At 42.2% G+C, this 22,292-nt stretch overlaps 1 protein-coding gene across 2 annotated transcripts in view; it reads left to right on the top strand.

Annotated features, from left to right (window-relative positions):
- The window catches only part of RP1 (RP1 axonemal microtubule associated), a 612,495-nt gene that overhangs the window by 293,901 nt on the left and 296,302 nt on the right, over positions 1–22,292 (top strand). For both annotated transcript variants that reach the window (XM_077492703.1, XM_077492704.1), the window contains exons 26-27: positions 7,284–7,503; positions 21,283–21,437. In XM_077492703.1, the coding sequence (XP_077348829.1) occupies positions 7,284–7,503; positions 21,283–21,437 (375 nt within the window). The remainder of the gene's footprint in view (positions 1–7,283; positions 7,504–21,282; positions 21,438–22,292) is intronic.

Consider the following 22,292-nt stretch of genomic DNA (forward strand, 5'->3'; position numbering starts at 1 on the left):
CCAACGTACTTTCACTTACTATTGCTAGCAGAGAGAGGCATACACACTGAATCATTTCAGAAGACAGTCAATCTTAGCTGGTCCATTTGTCAGAGAACCTAAATTATTAGCAATTAAGCACAGCAGCAGAACAATAGTGAAGCAAGCTACAGTTCAACTTAACTTTTTCATAATTGCTGCTATTGTGTTAGTGTTGTGAACCTGATAGTGATACTAGTGTTGCTAGTGTTGTGATAGCCTCAGAGGCTGCCCGTGTTGTGGTGGTGGAGGGGGAGTTATTATTATAAATTCTATATTATAGATTGAGATTCTATATAGATTCTATATACCCTATCTTGTTACCTGTCTGATCAGTAATCACTATCACCAGTCCATTTTCGATTTGAACTATATACATTCAACATGAACGACAAAGATTCGACAAAGCAGCGAAAAACCTACAAACATTGAATCTTTGGCTTATGGTGTCTGTCATTGAAGGCTTATGGTGTCTGTCGAAAGTTCTAAGAAGATTTGATGGAGCAGCTAAACTATAGGGAATCATACAGTTTAGCTGCTCTGTCGAATCTTCTTTGAACATTCGACAGACACCATAAGCCTTCAATGACAGATTCAACCTTAATTAATTTGGATTTTAGGACTAATGCAATTTTTTACGAAAAATTAAATTAATTAAAAATAATTTTGGGAGTAACTAAATAAATTTATTTTTCGGACGAAAACGAAATTTCGAATGAAATATTTCAGTGTGCACATGTCTACTCCTTGGACATCTTCCCGTTTATGTACAAGACAGCCAGACCACATTCTGCCCCTCCAGACAGACATACTGCTGGCATTCATGAGTGTTCCTGGTTGGGCCTTCTCCCACTGGGTTTTGTTGTGAACTGTTTTGCCTTTACTACAATACAAGTTCTAATTGCACCTGGAATGTGTGTGTGTGTGTGTGTTATTGCAGCCGCACCATGCTGCACCCGTACACAGATTTTTGTTCCTTTTAACCTGTAAACAAGTTTAAATACAGTAAATACTCAGACAGAATTTTTTTTTAATGATTAAGGCTGGGTTCACACTGCTGCGGCAGCGAGAACCGGATGTGATTCTCACCGCACTGCAGTGCAAATCACATCCGATCTCTGTGCGATGCGAGTTCAGCCATACAGATAGTATGGCTGAATTCACATCGCACCCGCCGCAAACTCGCACGGGACCCTTTTTTGGTCCGCAGCAGAATCGGATCGCATGGGTGTTCACACCATGCGATCCGATTCCTGTCCGAATTTGCAAATCGCACTGCGATATGCGAACTGATCATTAAGGTTTCACTGACACTCCCAGCAGTCCGCATAGGGCAGTGTGAAAGGCTGGGTTCACACCGGAGCGATGCGGGAACGCCGCAAATCCACTGCGTTTTCCCGCATCGCATGCCTCCCGCCGGCAGTTCACACTGCCCTATGCGGACTGCTGGGTGTGTCAGTGAAACCTTACTGACACCCCCAGATCAGTTCGCATATCGCAGTGCGATCTGCAAACTCGGACAGGAATCAGATCGCATGGTGTGAGCACCCATGCGATCCGATTCTGCTGCGGACCAAAAAAAGGGTCCCGTGCAAGTTTGCGGCGGGTGCGATGCGAATTCAGCCATACTATCTGTATGGCTGAACTTGCATTGCACAGAGATCGGATGTGATTTGCACTGCAGTGCGGTGCGAATCACATCCGGTTCTCGCTGCCGCAGCAGTGTGAACCCAGCCTAAAGGATCATTTAGATTTAAGCGAAGCTGTCCTTTATATGTTCCCACCAATACCCTCAATTGAGGCCACTCACCTTCCAATATCTTGCAGTACTGGTTAGTATCGCAAAGCCTTTGCAGAAAAAAGTGCAGTTTGTGTCCAGCTACTGCTGCGTCTGTGCACCTCACACTCTAATTATTTCTGTTTGTTCTGTATCCATTGAGGCTCTTAGCCTCAATGAAGAGGAGAAGGTGAAGGGTGCAGGTGTGGAGGAAGAAGAGGGAGCAAATGTGGAAGAGGAAGTGGGTGCAGGTGCGGAAAAAGAAGAGGGTGCAGGGGCAGAGTAAAAAGATGGTGCAGATGAGGTAGAGGGTACAGGTTCAGAGGAGGAATAGGATGCAGATGCAGAGGAGGAAGAGGGTGCAGGTGCAGAGGAAGAATAAATGACAGTCTGGTACAGGCCTGGTGTATTAAACAGACACTTACTGTATATCTTTAAAGGGTGGTCATCCCTCCTACAGAACATATAATAGGAAATTGACAATTGCCTCCCCCTGACACTGGCTCTGAAGATAAATACATATTTTTATCTTTAAAGGTACAGTGGATATATAAAAGATACAAAAATGTTTCAAAAAGTAAACCTACATGCTAAACAATGTGGAGGAGGAAGAAGTTAAAGAAGGGTACATGTGCAGAGGAGGAAGGTGTGTGCCTTACTTGTCAGGCACCCTCACTGAACTCCTTGATGCTAAAACCTTGATCTAGATAGATCCAGATGTTCTCAGCCTGATGAATGGATAGGGATGCCAGCCACTAACTGCTAAACTCCCATCTGACTTATAGTTGATCTGCCGGCCAAAGAAGAAGTGGAAGTCACATAGGCAGACACATTAGCATAATTCACCTGACCACTGGAGCACTTCCCTTCACAACCTGTGCACCACACCGTCTAATCTGTCCCCGGGGTACACTCTTCAGGATTCAAAGGTACAGCTTGTTATTCCTTACTAGTGGTGAGTTACAGTGTGGCTGTGAAAAGTAAGTGTAGTCTCTTCTGGAAGGTAATTCTTGCAGAGGCAGGGTGCTGGGTACTGATTAGGGAACTGCTGCAATTGGGCTGTGAACTCCAGGTGCTGAAAACTGAGAGACAAAGCTTGAATCTGCGAGATGTCAGGATTTGGTTAAAATCTCAGGACAGTCTCACAGAATCCGAGACTGTTGGAAGGTAATGTAAAAAGGAAGGCCACCAATGTGTGCTGACTATGGTATTCTTTCATATTTGGGAATGCTTTTCCTTTAATTGCCATAGGGTGATTCTGTGATTTTATGGGTGATTTTAATCTCTTGCTATTTGGAGATTTAACCATTAATTACGATGTTCTGCAAATGAGGTCAATACCAACGTTATTTGGTACAAATCTCTTGGAAGCAAGAGATGAAAATCTTCTTGAGAGCTCAATCCTGTGTCTATCATACTCTGCCAGTTGTCAACCTAGTATATTCCCTACTTTATTTTACATTCCTTTCAGGGATCTCACTCACCCATAGTGCTTTTGAAGGAACTCTAAACAATTCATGTTTATTTCTATCCTCAGTGCAGCTTTCAGTCTACTGAGTCTACTACAGTCATACACATAAATAAAGTATATGTAGATGTCAGGATCACTTTTGTGCTCCTGCTCCTCATTCCAGCATCAAGGTGTTGGCTGTTGTATTCTCCCTGTCTGAGTTCCCCTGCAAGCTGATTGATATGGTCAGTCACCTATTATAGGCAAACCAAACACTCTATCCCTTGCGTGTGATAGAGACAGTATACCTGCATTGTTCCTGTTCAAACCTTCTGTTTGTCTGTCTTGCATTGCTAGTCTGGATTCCCCTGTGTATGACCTGTATGGGATATTGGACTATTCCCTGAACTCTGCCTGCCTTTTACCTAAACTGTCATAAAACCACGTTATCTGCTAACTGCAATTAGTCTGTTTGTTTGCCCTGTTTGCATCTGCCTTGGCGTGGTGGCCAGGCACTATAGCATTGTGTATAAGTCACCGCAAACTGCATCAAATTGGTCTGCATGGCTGTCATCCCAGAAGGAAGCCTCTTCTAAAGACGATGCACAAGAAAGCCCACAAACAGTTTGCTGAAGACAAGTAAACTAAGGACATGGATTACTGTAGAACCATGTCCCGTGGTCTGATGAGACCAAGTTAAACTTCCTTGGTTTAGATGGTGTCAAGCGTGTGTGGCGGCAACCAGGTGAGGAGTACAAAGACAAGTGTGTCTTGCCTACAGTCAAGCATGGTGGTGGGAGAGTCATTGTCTGGGGCTGCATGAGTGCCGCCGGCACTGGGGAGCTGCAGTTCATTCTAACAAGGTCTCTAACATCCATCATGGAGGAGTGGAAGAGGACTCCAGTGGCAACCTGTGAAGCTTTGGTGAACTCCATGACCAAGAGGGTTAAACAGTGCTGGAAAATAAAGGTGGCTACACAAAATATTGACACTTTGGGCCCAATTTGGACATTTTCACTTAGGGGTGTACTCACTTTTGTTGTCAGCGGTTTAGACAATAATGGTTGTGTGTTGAGTTATTTTGTGGGGACAGCAAATTTACACTGTTATACAAGCTGTACACTCACTACTTTACATTGTAGCAATGCAATTTCTTCAGTGTTGTCACATAAAAAGATATAATAAAATATTTACAAAAATGTGAGGAGTGTACCCACTTTTGCGAGATACTGTATATATATATATATATATATATATATATATATATATATATAGTTGTGCTCATAAGTTTGGATACATTGGCAGAATTTATAATTTCTTGGCCATTTTTCAGAGAATATCAATGATAACACAAAAATATTTCTTTCACTCATGGTTAGTGTTTGGCTGAAGCCATTTATTACCAATCAACTATGTTTACTATTTTTAAATCATAATGGCAACAGAAACTACCCAAATTACCCTGATTTAAAGTTTACATACCCTGGTAATTTTGGCCTGATAACATGCACACAAGTTGACACAAAGTGGTTTGAATGGCTATTAACCCCCCTGACGGTATTCCCGAGTCTGGCTCAGGGTGGAATTTTTATACCAAAAGCGGTAACCCCAAGCCAGACTCGGGACTGCATCGCTGGATCCAGGAGGACGTTTACTTACCTTCTCCCTTAGATCCAGCGATGTCTCTTCACTGTACAAGCGAGCCGTGTCTCGCTCGATCTATCACGGAGCTGATCTCCGTGCCCTGCGAGCATTTCGACGCACGGGGACGGAGATCGGCGCCAAATTCAAAAAGTGAAACACTCACTATACATACAGTATAATGTAATCTTACAGATTACATTGCTGTATGTAAATATTTCACCTCCCCTTTGTCCCTAGTGTTCTGTTCAGTGTCCTGCAAGCAGTCTTATATAATAAAAACTGTTTTTTTATGCCTGGAAACTGGAGATTGTCCATAGCAACCAAAACTGTCCATTTACATCAAAAATGATTTTAGACCAGCTAGAAAACAGCGATAATAAATTGGAATCACTCACAGAATTGAGCGATAGTGATTGGTGGGGCGATCCGTCATCAAATACTGAAAAGTAATGACAGTGACAATTCTGCAACTGAGCAAATTTCAGTGTTTTTGATTTGATTACATTATTGAATAATTTTTATTATTGTTATATTATTATTTGGTATAATTATTTATAGTTATTTATTATATTATAATTTATGATTTCATTTTTCAAACTTTATCATACCTGGGATGTCTGCTAGACTCTGGTTTGGACAGATTTAAGAGAGTTATTGCTAAGAATTACAGGACTACAATATAAAACGCCAAATTTTCATGCAAAATAATTGTACCGCTTTTAGCACCTAAATTTGAAAATAAGGGGTTCTGTTGATACCAAACCAGGTAGACCAACTAAAATTTCAGCCACAACTGCTAGGAAAATTGTTCAGGATGCAAAGAAAAACCCACAAATAACTTCAAGTGAAATACAGGACTCTCTGAAAACATGTGGTGTGGCTGTTTTAAGATGCACAATAAGGAGGCACTTGAAGAAAGATGGGCTGCATGGTCGAGTCGCCAGAAGAAAGCCGTTACTATGCAAATGCCACAAAGTATCCCACTTACAATACGCCAAACAGCACAGAGGCAAGCCTCAAACCTTCTAGCACAAAGTAATTTGGAGTGATAAGACCAAAATTGAGCTTTTGGCCAAAACCATAAACGCTACATTTGGAGAGGAATCAACAAGGCCTATGATGAAAGGTACTAGGGTGGATCACTGATGTTTTGGGGATGTGTGAGCTACAAGGCACAGGAAATTTGGTCAAAATTGTTGGCAAGATGAATGCAGTATGTTATCAAAAAATACTGGAGGAACATTTGCATTCATCAGCCAGGAAGCTGCGCATGGGACGTATTTGGACATTCCAACATGACAACGATCCAAAACACAAAGTCATTGACTACAGCAGAATAAAGTGAAGGTTCTGGAGTGGCCATCTCAGTCAATATCATTGAGCCACTCTGGGGAGATCTCAAACGTGCAGTTCATGCAAGACAGCCCAAGAATTTACAGGGACTGGAGGCTTTTTGCCAAGGGGAATGGGCATCTTAACATCTGGGAAGATAAAAAAACCTCATCCACAAATACCACAAAAGACTTCTAGCTGTCATTGATATTAAAGGGGGCAATACACGGTAATAAGAACTGGGGTATGTAAACTTTTGATCAGGGTAATTTGGGTAGTTTCTGTTGCCATGATTTAAAAAGAGTAAACACAGTTGATTGATAATAAATGGCTTCAGACAAACACTAACCATGAGTGAAAGAAAAGTTCTTGTGTTTTCATTCATATTCTCTGAAAAATGGCCAAGAAAGCAAACATTCTGCCAGGGTATGTAAACTTATGAGCACAACTATATATCTTTCTATATATATATATATATATATATATATATATATATATATATTTTGTAGCATTAGGGATATTAAACTCAAGCCGTAGGTGTGTTTACAGTGAGTTGCACCAGTCCAAAACTGTATATTGGGGCATGGCAGCCCACTTTTATTATATTTTTACAATATTTATTATTAGTATTTTATTAATAAACAGAAAGTTCACGTGCACATTAGTTGCCCACGCAACTTTCAAGCAATGAAAATGCCGAGCCACCTGGCTCGCTTGTTGGCAGCACAGCTGCTCCTCTTATCAGTCCCTCTGACCATGTTATCCAGATCTCCTGGATCTCTTTGGCTCTCTTAGCCTTTGGCCGCAGCGCTCTGTTGCACTGGCCCCTTCTGGCCTATGGATTGAGGTTCTCTTGACACCTCTATAGAAGCCAACCTGACTTCTGGAACGAGACCTCCAGTCTCTTGGCTGCTAGCTGGGACATGTCTGACCCCACGGTGTGACACTCTGTCTCTTGGCTTTTGGCTGGGGCTTGCTGGGGCAGAAGTATATATAATATACTTCTGCATGTTTTTATGTCCAAAATACTGATTTCTTACAGTGAGTTTGATCCTTTTTCAGGTAAATTTAAAATACTTGTTAAAACCATTTAAAATCCGAGTTGGGCATGACAATTCCGGAGAGAGTCCAGAATGGTATCTTGAGGAGATAAGACTGCAGAACCTTTCCTCAGATTTGGAACTTCACCTACCTGTAAATCGATGGCTTGGAGAGAAAAAAGATGATGGAGATACATGGAGAGAACTGTTTCTGCCAATAGATGGAAATGATCCATTACCATGTAAGTATTCCCAAAGATGCAATAGTATTTGTTTATGTGTTTATAAATAATCATTTTATTATTATAATTTTTTATGTTTACATAATAAAATATAATGGAAACTATCAAATAATGTTGACATGTTTAACCGGTTCCCGACCGTTCTGGACCCCCGTGAGTCCGGTCGCGGGACCCGCGGACTCAATCGTCTCGGGCATCCCCGCGATCGTCTCACGGGACGGCTGAATAGAGGAAATGCCGTGTAAACAGCATTTCTCCATTCTGCCTAGTAACTAGTGACGCTGATCTCTGCTCCATGTGATTGGTGATCAGTGTTCACTAAATGAAAGATAAAGGAGAAAAAGGAGAGAAAGGGGCGCCTCTGGGTGCAGATTTTTTTAAAAGGTTTTATTTTTCAGTGTAAAAAACATAAAATTTTGCACTCACATTTAGTAGGCAAAAAGTAAGCATTAAACACCAGGGGTCATCTGGTATATCTGATTTTTGGGACGTCAGCCAGTGGTCCGGTCCACATCTGTCATCTCATCGCGTTGTTCCTGTTCCTCTCACATGCTGTCCACTGCAGGTGTTTTGTATGAAGCAGCCGGCTTGTGGTGGACACGAGATGTGCGGTCTTCAAAACGAGGCTTGGGAGGCAGAGACGACCAGGGCGCGGGGCTGTGACGTCAGCGGGTATGCGACGCGTTTCTTGAGCGTGCGGGTCGAGATTGTCGGACGACCGCGCTCTTTCATCAGGCAGAATCAGATATACCAGATGACCCCTGGTGTTTAATGCTTACTTTTTGCCTACTAAATGTGAGTGCAAAATTTTATGTTTTTTACACTGAAAAATAAAACCTTTTAAAAAAATCTGCACCCAGAGGCGCCCCTTTCTCTCCTTTATCTACAGCAATCCAGGAGCTCAAGTTTCAGCTCTTTTAAGGTGGCAGCCCTGCATGCGGATCCATCCCCCCCTCCCCATCCCTTTTCCCCTCCCCCTCTCCATGAACTAAAGAACATTTATTCCCTCCTTTTTTTGGTCTGGACAAAGTAGTGCATTCCCTGCACTCACCATATGTAACCTTATAGACTCCTTTTTTTCAAGTGGGAACCTAATATCTTTGATTTGCGCCAAATACTTGTCTTTCACTAAATGAAAGCCCAACCCCCCCACAGTTAGTAACACACCCCTAGGAACACTTAACCCCTACACTGCCACCCACTGGTTAACCCCTTCACTGCCAGTGTCATTTACACAGGAATCACTGCATTTATATAGCAGTGATTACTGTATAAATGACAATGGTCCCAAAAATGTGTCAAAAATGTCCGATGGGTCCCCCACAATGTCGCAGTCACAATAAAAATCGCTGATCGCCGCCATTACTAGTAAAAAAAAAATTAATAAAAAATTATTAATAAAAATGCTATAAAACTATCCCTATTTTGTAAACGCTATAACTTTTGCGCAAACCAATCAATAATCGCTTATTGCGATTTTTTTTACCAAAAATATGTAGAAGAATACGTATCGGCCTAAACTGAGGGAAAAAAAATGTTTTTTTAGATATTTTTGGGGGATATTTATTATAACAAAAAGTAAAAAATAATGCGTTTTTTTCAAAATTGTCGCTCTATTTTTGTTTATAGCGCAAAAAATAAAAACCGCAGGGGTGATCAAATACCACCAAAAGAAAGCTCTATTTGTGGGAAAAAAAGGATGTCAATTTTGTTTGGGAGCCACGTCGCACAACCGCGCAATTGTCAGTTAAAGCTACGCAGTGCCGAATCGCAAAAAGTGGTCTGGTCTTTGACCAGCAAAATGGTCCGGTCTGTAAGTGGTTAATACCATAGACATTGGTAAATTAATAGGAATTACTGAAGCAGCACAAAATTGGGGAAAGTGGGAACTGACTTGCAACTACCCTTGCCCGTCACTGATGAGGTCCTAGAACTTCAACCATTTGTTACTGTGCTTATAGAGGTGTATAGCTGGGGTCACGGTAAGCCTTCCCACACAAACAAAAGATCTAGGTACATGCATGCAAATATCATGGAATTCTGTGCAATAATGTAATTATGGTGATCATGCTTTTAACCATGATCATGATAATATTATGCCCATCTTAACCCCTTAATGCCATCTGAATGCACACCCCACTTTTAAGTACACAATGGGGTTTATTTACTAAAGCCGGAAAGTGCAAAATCAGGCTCACTTCTGCATAGAAACCAATGAGTGTGTAACCTCAGCTTATTCAATTAAGCTTTGGTTATAAAACCTGGAAGCTCATTGGTTTCTATGCAGAAGTGAGCCTGATTTTGCACTTTTCAGCTTTAGTAAATAAACCTCATTGTGTACTTAAAAGTGGAGTATGCCTGTACAGTATGTGACAGCATAAGGTGGTCCTTATGCTGAGCTGCCACATATGAGCAAATCTATATCAGAAGGGAGTGTGCCTTTTCTCAAAGTCAAACCCTACCTGAGCTGTCACTGACAGCTATCTCCTGTTCGTACAGTGATAATCAGGAGCTGGTAGGATGAGTCCCCAATCTCCTATAACTGTGACATGATCATGTGATTAACTAAAGGCAAAAATGCACACTATGGTTTCTGTGCCCTACTCCATCCCCATGTACGTCAGAGGTATTTTATTTTTATTTATTATTTATATTTGTCATAAAACAAACATGGTATAATTCGCCTGAATATATTAATTAATTGCAAATATATGTACAGTTTTACTAAGACATGCCAAGGTTGCAAAGCTGCATTCAGGTATTAAGGTTTGTTTTGCCATCATCATTAGGGGGTCAAACCTCCCATTTACAATGATAGGCAACAAAAGTTCAAATAAAAATCAACGCCTGCTATGTAGTTTAAAAGAGAAAAACGGGTTTGGGTGGGCATTTCCTGACTTATCCTCTAGTCCACATTGGTGATCCAAGCTTTGTTCTTTTGAAGTAGGCTTCCTGCTCCTTAAAATGATAAAGCATGGGCTGAATAAAGGGATTCAACCACAAGCTTTGTATGCTATTTTTGTTTAAACTTGTGCATTAGGGATGATGTATGAAAAACCGTAGACCTGTCTTTTTTTAACTTCATCATAAACCTACCCAGCAGGCTTCACCAGGCTTCACCCACAACCCTAACCATAAAACAAGAGTGCTTGACATCATTCACTAAGCTAAGGAAATATTCCTTAGCTTAGCTTGATCGCAACATGAAACTTCCCTTGCAAAATGGACAGCCCATTTGCCTTTAGTAACTCAACCCCACACTCTGTACCAACATCAGTCTTCAGCAAATGTAACTGTAAGTCAGATGTCCTTAGCACACCGAAGAAAGACATCTACCATAATAATGACTGATCATTTTCCACGTACTAGTGAAAGGAACACTGTATTTAAAAGCTAACCTCTCAATATTAAATGTACAGGACTTGATTTCAAAATGAGCTTTTTATTGAGATCTTAATGTAGAAGTTTGTAGAAGTATCTGCAGTACTTGTGACATTGTGCTATTGTAAGAGCTTAATCCTCAGCAGAATGAGGAAGAGTGGATATGTTATTGCCTTTCACATCTCATAAAGCCAGTCTGAAGCAAATCATCTACAGTGAGACTTATGTGCAAGTCTTTCTGTCATGTGCATTGCTTATGAAGTACTGAGTTGATCTGTTTCATGTGTAAAATATATTTTGAAGAGTAATTACTGTTTGCTGTGTATTACAGATTGTGTTTCTTATCCCTGGTAAGTCTGTCCTCTGACATGTTCCTCTCAGTATATATTAGCAGTAGCTTTAATGTTGAAATCATTTCTTCTTTTAGAGCCATTTAAAATGTCAGTCCATTTTCTGTTGGAATGTTTTGCTAGAATTAAAAAATTAAATAGTTTTCTGTATATTTATTTTAGCTGGTTCATAGAGACAGAACGATAGACGGGCATATGATATCTGAGTACTATAGATCACTAGTTAAATTAAAAAGGATAGACATATTGATAGATATAGGTAGGTAGGTAGATAGATAGATAGATAGATAGATAGATAGATAGATAGATAGATAGATAGATAGATAGATAGATAGATAGATAGATAGATCATTTGGATAGACATTTTAGATAAACATATTGTCTGTCTTTTGATGTTCCTGATGTGACTTAAGCACAGTGAAAATACCAATTCCTTTTTTAAGAAAGAATTGAATGATCAATGAATGATTACAGAGTTTTCTTTTTTTTTGTACAAAACTCTTTGTGAGAGAGATAATGAGCACTTTCTAGAGTTACAAATGGTCATTATCACTCCGGAGCTCACCCCTACCCAGCACATTTGTTGCAACCAGTGCTCGTAATGGCTACATTACTTGCAAACCTCAGTCTGGGTCTGGCAAGCCAAGGATAAAATAAGTGATGATGCTGATAGTTAAAGTGGATGTAAACCCTCACATATACCTATTGAAGTGAACAGCCTCAGATGTATCAGGGATGAAACAAATCTTCCTACATACGTTTTACATGTTCAAATGGGGTGGAGTGACCCAAAAAATCTGGCACCTCATTCCTTTACAATAGTAAGAAATTGTAACAAAGGGGTTAATGGGAGTATAGGAAGCTAATCAATAATAACAATATTTTATTACATAGAAAAGATACATATACAATTTATAAAAAAAGCTGAGTAATTGTATAGAATAATTATACTGGCCAAGGTATCTGTATACACAGAATTGCTACTGATAAAAATCACATCCCTACATGTTTCGACATCAATGGCTTCCTCAGGGGATATACAAATCACCAGTGTTCAAGGAGGCTCTGATAATAATAGATACATAGAAAAGTTATTAATTATTAATAAGGAAACAATCATAATAAATAACGAAAGGTCATACATCATGACTCAGGACTCCCCTCATCACGCAATCCCCAACACAATTACCATAAGGACCCGCCAGAGGGGTGCACACCACGCTAGCTCAGTATTGCAGTGAAGGAGGTTCTGTGTGACCACAGAGGGCATACAGGGACCAGGCTACAAAAAAAATACATACAAAAGGACAGAATAGTAAATATTGTTTACCTGGAATTTTGTCCAGTACATGGGCTAGCATAGCCTCTAGTATACTTACATAGACTCTGCTGTAATAAGGTGTGGGTATAGGGACGACAGATAGTAGGACCAAATGACAAAAAAAAATGGAAAAGTGACGCTGTCACATGTAAACCACTGCAAGGGAAAGGAACACATGTGAGGTGTAATTAGGAAAAAGGAATAATGATTGTACTAGAATCATAACACAATGAATGAGTTTGAATGCAGTCAATCATATATATATATATATATATATATATAAAACCCTCCAAAATCAAAATAAATTTATCCTATAGTTGACAGATATCAGTCTGTGGTGACTGGATAACCCATGCACATTTCCTCTCAGCTCCAATTCCGATATGCCAGGTAGCCCAAAAGTAACCCAACCCAACCTGTCATCGACATGAGCCATGACACATGACACAAAAAGGAATAGCAACAATTTGTAAATATTAGTTGCTATATGTGATTCTTTGTTGTAACAATGGTCTAATTGTTGCTATTCATGTTTGTATCTTGTATCATGGCTCATTTCGATGACAGGCACCCTTTGGTTGGGTTACTTTTGGGCTGCTCCTCTCTGTCAACGTTATTCCCTTTTCATATCGTTCTTCTCTCTCCTTCTATTGCCACTTTGACCTCTTGGGTTCCCCCGGACTGTCTTTGCGATGGACGGTAGGTAGTGCGTGTGACCACATGGACGCCCGGGCCCCTGTCCATTCGGAAGTGGTCCCGCTTTGGCTGGCTGTGTTATGCATAGGGTGGCTTGCCTTAGGCCTCAGGGTATCTTCCCTGATTTTGCCCTGGCCACTCCAGCATCCCTGGCTGTGTTACACACAGAGGAATAGGTCCTATCTGTTTCCCTGGAATGGATTGGTCCTTCCGCATCACCTGATGCGGCCGCATCATGTGACTGCCTTTCCCCGCCGCACGGATCTCTGGGATTTGTGAGCAGAAATGGAAGGCCTCCCTCAGCGCATGAGCAGTCACCCTGTCACATCTGCACTTGGTTGTGACGTCAGATGCCGACAGAGTGGGGGGTATTTAGGGCCGGCCTGTACAGCACACTATCAGCTGCACAACAGGGGCGACCATTGCTACAGACCATTTAAACATTAGGTAATCTTTCTTGCTACTTTTTGCTCAGCCACAACTCTGTTTGATTATGTTGTAGACATGTATTTCTGAACTTAGAATTGCAATTACAATTGACTGATGGTCTAATCTATTTCATTCTTGTGATGTGAGTTTCTTTTCTCCGTGGTATATTGGAATTGTTGCTGAGAGGAAATGTGCATGGATTATCCAGCCACCACAGACTGATATCTGTGGAGTGCCAACTATAGGATACATTTTATACATAGGATACATTTTATTTAGATTTTTGGAGGGTGCACCCTTCTGGGGGTCCTTATCGTAAGTGTGTTGTTTATTGCGTATTAAGGTGAGTCCTGCGCCATGATGTATGACCTTTCGTTATTTATTATGTTTTGTTTACTTTTTGATAATTAATAACTTTTCTATGTATCTATAATTATCATAGCCGCCTTGAACACTGGTGATTTGTATATCCGCTGAGGAAGCCATTGATGGCGAAACATGTAGGGGTGTGATTTTCATCTGTATCAATTCTGTGTATACAGATACCTTGGCCAGTATAATTATTCTATACAATTACGCAGCTTTTTTTTTATAAATTGTATATGTATCTTTTCTATGTAATAAAATATTGTTATTTTTATTAGCTTCCTATACTGTTTTTCTTGGCACCATTATAATCCCATTAACCCCTTTGCTACCATAAGTTTTATATGTATATCTGCTGTCTTCAGCTTTATATACTGTTTAGAAAGTTCAGATTGTGTTAGGAGATTTTCTCTTCCTGTTCAACACTGCAGTTAAGCCTGGCCACACAGCCAGGACAGCTGATTGGAGGAAAGGCACAAAGCCCCTTTCCTCATAGGTAGAGACTTTCAGAACTGTTCATTAAATAGTTCAGGGCTCTGCTAATCTTTTTATAGCAACCTCCTGTGAGGAACCATGAAACAGACTGAGACAGAAGTACAATCAAATCACACTTGTTTATTAATAAAAATAAAAAGGTAAATAGAAAAAAACATAGTCAAGCATAGCCAGAGTCCAGTAGCCAGATCGGGTTGTCAGCCAGTCCAAAGTTCATAAACCAGATCGGGTAATCAGCCAGTCCAGAAGTCAGGGATCCAAGGAGAACAACTGCGAGCAGGATAAGAAGCCAGGAGGGATGTCAGCAAGCCAGTCTTGAAACAAACAGCAGGAGATGGTTCCTTGTGATGTAACCAACACGAAGGCAAAGGAAAGAGTGAGCTGGAAGGCTTTAAATAGGCAGGTAAGATGAGCATCATCGTGAACAGCTGATAACTGTGGAAAGAGAAGAGAGCTGGCAATTAGCCGACAGCTGAGCGGCCAGCACAGAAGAGGAAGGGCTAAGCCAGCCCTGTCACCTCCCCAACACAAAATTCAGGCTGCTTTTATCATATGTGATGGAGAACTTGTCAGGAGTTATCAGGCTGATAACAGAAAAATGGAGCAGGAAAAGGTACAGGATATAGTGCTTTGAAGAGAGATAACAAAACACTGTAGATATATGTGCCCAGCTCAAATTTAATTAATTGGATTTACATCCACTTTAATGTTTACATATAAAGCACAACATACACTCACAGGCCAATTTATTAGGTACACCTGTTCAATTACTGGGTAACACAAATTGCTAATCAGCCAATCACATTGCAGCAACTCAATGCATTTAAGCATCTAGACACGGTGAAGATGACTTGCTGAAGTTCAAATCAAGTGTAGCACTAACCCCCGAAGGAGCTGCTGAATTTTTCTGGGCTTACTGATTACCTCCACCAGCTCGTACTTGTTGTCCTTGTCTAGGAGTTCCCAGGGTTGATAACCCAGTAACTGTAGAGACCGACACTTAAGTTCCTTGTTAGGATTTTTATTTAGCATAAAACAGTTGAACAAACTCAGTCTCTAAGTTGGGAATAGAGGGTATCAGGGTAAAGTTTAGCTCAGGTGCTCGGAACTGCTGACTTCAACAAAAGTCTCTCTCTCTGTACACAATCCAGGGAACAGCCACTCGCAACTGGACTCTTTAGCTGTTGGATAAATCCTAAGTTTGGGTTTAGCAGCCAACAGGTAATTCTAGCTTTTCAAAGTCTCTCAAGCAAACTTGGTTGGAAACAACTGGAAGGGTAGAAGAAGGAACTTTTCTTACTGTACCAGAATCTTTCAGCCGGTCCGGTGATTCTGTAAGAATTGTGGATTCAATCAATGTCCATGGCAGCTCAGCTTCCAGGCTCTTACCGAGCAGCCAGCCTTGTGCGTGGCTCTCTTACTGAAGAGTCCTCCCCTGGTCGAGTGTAGAGTTGCTGGGCCTCTCCAAAATCCGAGGCGGCACCGCAGACCTTAGAATCCTCCCTCCAGTTACTGCACCTCAAACTACCCAGTTCTGAGACTCGGGAACAAATGGATCCACACCCCAGGCCATGAGGGCCCCTGGGGGCTGGTCTGGAGGACCAGGACCACAGAGTCAGTAACAACTTCTGGACCGGAACCCAGAACCACGTGACTTTGGCACCTTAAGTACCCTTTCCCGGATTATGCAGTGAGACAAACACGCCCACTGATTGGCTCCGAGATAGAGATTGGTACCCAATGCGTCCAACCAGACTGCGTTCTATAGCCTCCCACAGGTGTACAACCCCATCTATGACCAGGCAGAGCTTCTATACAGCCCAGCCAAACTGATGCCAAAGTAAAATTTATCACAATTAACCCCAAAACTCGCTACAGTTTTGAGCAAAAACTAAATTTGAACACATAGAGCGTACTCATTAGGCGTACCAGCGCTACACAAGCATCAGAATGGTGGAAGAAAGGGGAATGAAGGTGATTGTAAAGCCTAATTTCTTTGTATTAAAATAGCAAACATATTTTACTTTGACCACCCGCTCCTTCTCAATAAACTCCATTCCCTTGGCCTCCAAGATTCTGCTCTATCTTGGTTCTCTGCCTATCACAGCACTCCTTCAGTGTTACCTACAACTCTGTCTCCTCCTCTCCATTGCCCCTTTCTGTGGGGGTCCCACAAAGCTCTGTTCTTGGACACCTTCTCTTCTCTATGTACACCTCCTCCCTTGGTCACTTGATAACCGCCCATGGCTCCCAATACCACTTATACACCGATGACACCCAAATCTATCTGTCTACTCCTCACCTCACGCCTTCAGTTTCCTCTCGCATTACTAACTTACTAACTGACATATCAGCATGGATGTCGCACTATTTCCTTAAACTAAATCTCTCTAAAACTGAGCTATTAATATTCCCCCCAGCCTGTGTCCCCCCTCCATGACTTTTCCATCAAAATCAACAATGCAACCATCAGTCCCTCCCCTCACGCCAGAGTACTAGGTGTAATCCTTGTCCTTTCAGCCTCAAATCCAGTCGTTGTCAAAAGTTTGTAAAATTCACCTCCGTAACATCTCTAAAATTCGCCTCTTTTTAACAAATGAAACCACTAAGCTCCTCATTCACTCCCTTGTTATCTCTCGCCTTGACTATTGCAACTCCTTTCTCCTTAGCCTGCCTCTCCACAGGCTATCCTCTCTTCAGTCTATCATGAATGCTGCTGCTAGGCTTATCCACCTTTCAGCGTCTGCCAACCCTCTGCTCCAATCCCTACACTGGCTCCCAATCACCCAGTGACAACATACATAGCCATTCACAACTCTGCCCCAAGCTACATCACCAATCTTGTCTACAACTATCACCTAAACTGTCCTTTCCGCTCCTCCCAAGACCTCTTACTCTCAAGCTCCCTCATCTCCTCCTCCCATGCTCCTCTCCAGGATATCTCCAGAGCCTCTCCCATTCCCTGGAACTCGCTACCTCAACCTGTCTGGCTATCCCCTACTCTTGCTACCGTCTCTGTTCTTTTTTAAAACTCATCTCTTCAGGGAAGCCTATCACGCCTCCAAATAATATTTTACCACTTCCATCAGCTCATTCCCCACAGTTACAACCTTTTGTACCACTTGTCCCACCCTATTAGATTGTAAGCTTTTCCGAGCAGGGCTGTCTTAATCATCTTGTACTTTATTGTATTATAACTGTATTGTCTCCCTTTTATATTGTAAAGCTCTGCGTAAACTGTTGGCGCTATATAAATCCTGTATGATAATAATACTTACCTGCTCTGTGCAGTGGTTTTGCACAGTGCAGCCTGGATCGTCCTCTTTTTGGGTCCCTAGCTGGAGCTCCTGGCCCCTCCCTCCTGTTAAGTGCCCCCACAGCAAGCAGTGTATCCTTTCAGACACTGAGCTGCGGTTCAGCTGAGCCCCCTGTCTCTCCTGACTGGCTGAGTTTGATTGACAGAAGCAGGAGCCAATTGTGCTGTTGCTGTATCTTGGTCATTTAGGAGGGAGAGTCCCTAAATCGCTGGACAGAGAGGGTGCTCAGGTAAGTATTGTGGGGGGGGGGGGGGGCTGAGGGGGCTGCTGCACACAGAATGCTTTTTATTATAATGCATAGAATGCAATAAGATGAAAAATCTTCTGCCTTTACAACCACTTTAAGTGACTTTGAACGTGGCATGGTTATTGGTGCCAGATGGGCTGGTCTGAGTATTTCAAAAACTGCTAATCTACTGAAATTTTCACATATAACCATCTGTAGGGTTTACATAGAATAGTCAGGAAAAGAGAAAATATCCAGTGAGCCGCAGTTGTGTGGATGAAAATGCCTTGCTGATGTGAGAGGTCAGAGGAGAATGGGAAGACTGGTTTGAAATGATAGAAAGGCAACAATAACACAAATAAGCACAAGGTACAACCAAGGTATGCAGAATACCATCTCTGAATGCATAACACATTGAACCTCTGAATGCACAACGCATTGAACCTTGGAGCAGATGGGCTTCAGCAGCAGAAGGCCACACAGGGTGCCACGCCTGTCAGCTAGGAACAGGAAACTCTGATCTACAATTCACACAGGCTCACCAAAATTGGACAGTAGAAGTCTGCAAACATGTTGCTTGGTCTGATGAGTCTCGAATTCAGCTTTGACATTCAGATATTAGGATCAGAATTTGGCGTAAACAACATGAAAGCATGGATCCTTCCTGCCTTGTATCAACGGGTCAGGCTGCTAGTGATGTAATGGTGTGAGGGGCATTTTCTTGGCACACTTTGGGTCTCTTAGTACCAATTGAGCGTCTTTTAATCACCACGGCCTACCTGAGTATTGTTGCTGACCATGTCCATCCCTTTATGACTACAGTGGACCCATTTTCTGATGGCTACTTCCAGCAGGATAAGGCACCATGTCACAAAGATCAAATCATCTCACCACTGGTTTCTTGAACATGACATTGAGTTCACTGTATAAACGTATTATAAACTATACGTTTTTTTAAGTACATTTTTTGTACTGGGTATGATAAATAGATAGATAGATAGATAGATAGATAGATAGATAGATAGATAGATAGATAGACTCTTGTAGCATTATCACAATATTGTAATTCAATGAACAATAGAAACATAATATTGCATGACTTAAAACGCAAGACAGATATAAAAAAGAAAAATTAATGCAGTTCTGTAATCAAGATAACATTACATTAATTGTTTTAAAAAAGTACCGTATATACTCGAGTATAGGCCGACCCGAATATAAGCCGAGGCCCCCAATTTACCCCCAAAAAAACTGGCAAACTTATTGACTCGTGTATAAGCCGAGGGTGAGACATGCCTGTCCATCCCTGTGTGTGTGTCCGTCCATCCCTGTGTGTCCGTCCATCCCTGTGTGTCCGTCCATCCCTGTGTGTCCGTCCATCCATCCCTGTGTGTGTGTGTGTCCATCCATCCATCCATCCCTGTGTGTGTGTGTCTCCATCCATCCATCCATCCATCCATCCCTGTGTGTGTGTGTCTCCATCCATCCATCCATCCATCCCTGTGTGTGTGTGTCTCCATCCATCCATCCATCCCTGTGTGTGTGTGTATCCATCCATCCCTGTGTGTGTGTGTGTCTCCATCCATCCATCCATCCGTGTGTGTGTGTCTCCATCCGTGTGTGTGTGTGTGTGTGTGTGTGTGTGTGTGTGTGTGTGTATGTGTGTGTGTGTGTCCAGCCTACCTGCACCTACACCCGCAGCAGATCGCAAAACGCAGTGCGGAAATGAATAGGGTTTGCAGTGTTAGCTGCATGGCAATATAGTGTGAACCAGGGCTGAGGACCCATTCACTTTGGCAGGGAAAAGGGAATAGTTGAGTCGCAGATTTATTCCCGCTGGCCACCCACACAGAGAAGACCATCCAGCAGCCACTTTGCGTCATAGCCACGACAAAAATCCCATCATGTTTAGTGGGCAGTACAGGTGTGTGTGTGTGTGTGTGTGTGTGTGTGTGTGTCCAGCCTACCTGTGTCCCGAGCCTTTGTCCCGAGCCTCCGTCCCGTGTCGTGCCTTGCCTTCGTCCCGTCCCGTCCCGTCCCGTGCCGTGCCTTGCCTTGCCTCCGTCCCGTGCCCTCTTCGTCGGCGGCCATTGTAAAATTCAAAAGCCGCGCCTCCTCCTTCGCCTGTGATAGGCGGAACACTGAATTTCCCAGCAGCCTGTGTTCCGCCTATCACGGACGTCGTATCATCCTCGTCCGTAGTACGAGGATGAGACGATGCCCGTGATAGGCGGAACACAGGCTGCTGGGAAATTCAGTGTTCCGCCTATCACAGGCGAAGGCGGAGCCGGAGGCGCGGCTTTTGAATCATAGAATGGCCGCTGTCTGTCTGCTCGACACGCTGATCGAGCGGGCAGACAGCGATGACTCGAGTATAAGCCGAGGGGGGCACTTTCAGCCTCAAAAAAGAGGCTGAAAATCTCGGCTTATACTCTAGTATATACGGTACCTGAATTTGACCTGGCATCAGCCTCTTGCAGTCTCTGCATAGCACAATACAAGAATAATGCCCTGTACACACGGTCGGACTTTCTGACGGAAAATGTGCGATCAGACTGTGTTGTCGGAACTTCTGATCATGTGTGGGCTCCATCAGACTTTTTCCTGCGGAATTTCCGACACAAGTTTGAGATCTTGTTTTTTCTTACAACAAAATCTGATTGTTTAAATTCCAATCATGTGTAGGCAATTCCGACGCACAAAGTGCCACGCATGCTCAGAATAAATGATGCTATTGGCTACTGGCCTCTTTATTGTCCCGTCGTACGTGTTGTACATCACCTCATTCTGAACGATCCGATTTTCCGCAAAAATCCGTCTGGAAAAAATCCGACGGATTTTGCCATTGGAATGTCTGCCCATGTGTACAGGGCATAAGAAACAGTACAAGGAGCACATCAGCTAGCAAGAAGCATGCTGGTAGGAAGAGAAAACAGACTGAAAGAGAGATGACCTTATCACTGTGCTGCTTCATCTTTCATCATCCAATCATAAGCTGGGTTGCATGATGCTGGTCATAAAAGGAGGTGGAGGAGATCTAGTGGCAGAAGTAAGTACTGTGGGGGAATCTCTGCATTTAAGGTGAAAATTGTGGCAAAAGCTGGTTTTGCAGTTTTATCTTTCAATGGACTGTTCACTTTTATCTTATTATCTTTTAAGAGAGTTCTGCTTTAATGCGGGTATATATTTATTTTCCAGTGCTGGACTATGAGATTCACATTCATACAGGAGAGGTTTCTGATGCTGATATAGACGCTAATGTTTACATGAACCTCTTTGGAACCAATGGAGACTCTGGCAAACGGAAGCTACATAAAAGCAAGTTTGAAAGTGCCAAATTTAAGAGAGGAAATGTAAGATATTTTACACACGTCTTCAGGTTGATTTAAAGTGGGTCTTTGCTTTGTTTAGGACAGAGTAAGAAAAGGTTAGATCTTCTGTCAGGGGACATTTCTCCAATGAGGGCACAGTAGAAAACCTGACAAAAGGTCTAAACTTTTCCAATCTATCTAAAAAAAAAAAAAAAATGGGTAGCGTTCCACTTGAATGTATCTTTCATTGTGTTTGGGACACAATGTGGTGCCACTGCACATGAATGCCTTAAATCGGCCATAGAATGTTCAAATCTTGGGTGGTTCAGCAGGGACTGGCCGATGTTTGAACTATCTATAGGCAGGCAAAATGTACTCAAGTCAATCTATCGATCAACTTGGGAACAACCAGCCTGTTGGATTTTTAGGATATGATTATTGCTAGTGGCTATCACTGCTAACAATACCCACTGTGTTCTCCAGGCAGGGATGACCCCCCACACCCCTCCCTATCCTTGGGAGAACACAATAGCTCCACAGGAGACATTCACCCATCAACACAGTCAGGAAAGAAAATTATATCATCTATGGCCGGCTTTTGTTTCTTAAGAGACACATTGAGAAACATAAAGATAATGCCTTGTTCATTACCAAAAAAACGGACATTAAATCAACAACATTCAGACAGGTTATTTACTTTGTGAAATTGTTCCATATATGTAGGCTACCATTGCTCATTCATCTAATGTTAGTTGCCTGGCTGTCATGCTGACCCTCGGCCTTTAAGACTTTAAGTCTGTGAACAATATGTATATCAAGAAAATTAGTGAAAATTTCTAGTTTCATACTTGCTACAGGTCACTGACTCAAAACCTTTCAAGCAGAAGGTCAGCGTAC

This window comes from Lithobates pipiens, unplaced genomic scaffold (assembly GCF_037356315.1).
Source record: "Lithobates pipiens isolate NorthernLeopardFrog02 unplaced genomic scaffold, aLitPip1_a1.2 Scaffold_19, whole genome shotgun sequence".
Classification (NCBI taxonomy): Eukaryota; Metazoa; Chordata; class Amphibia; order Anura; family Ranidae; genus Lithobates; species Lithobates pipiens.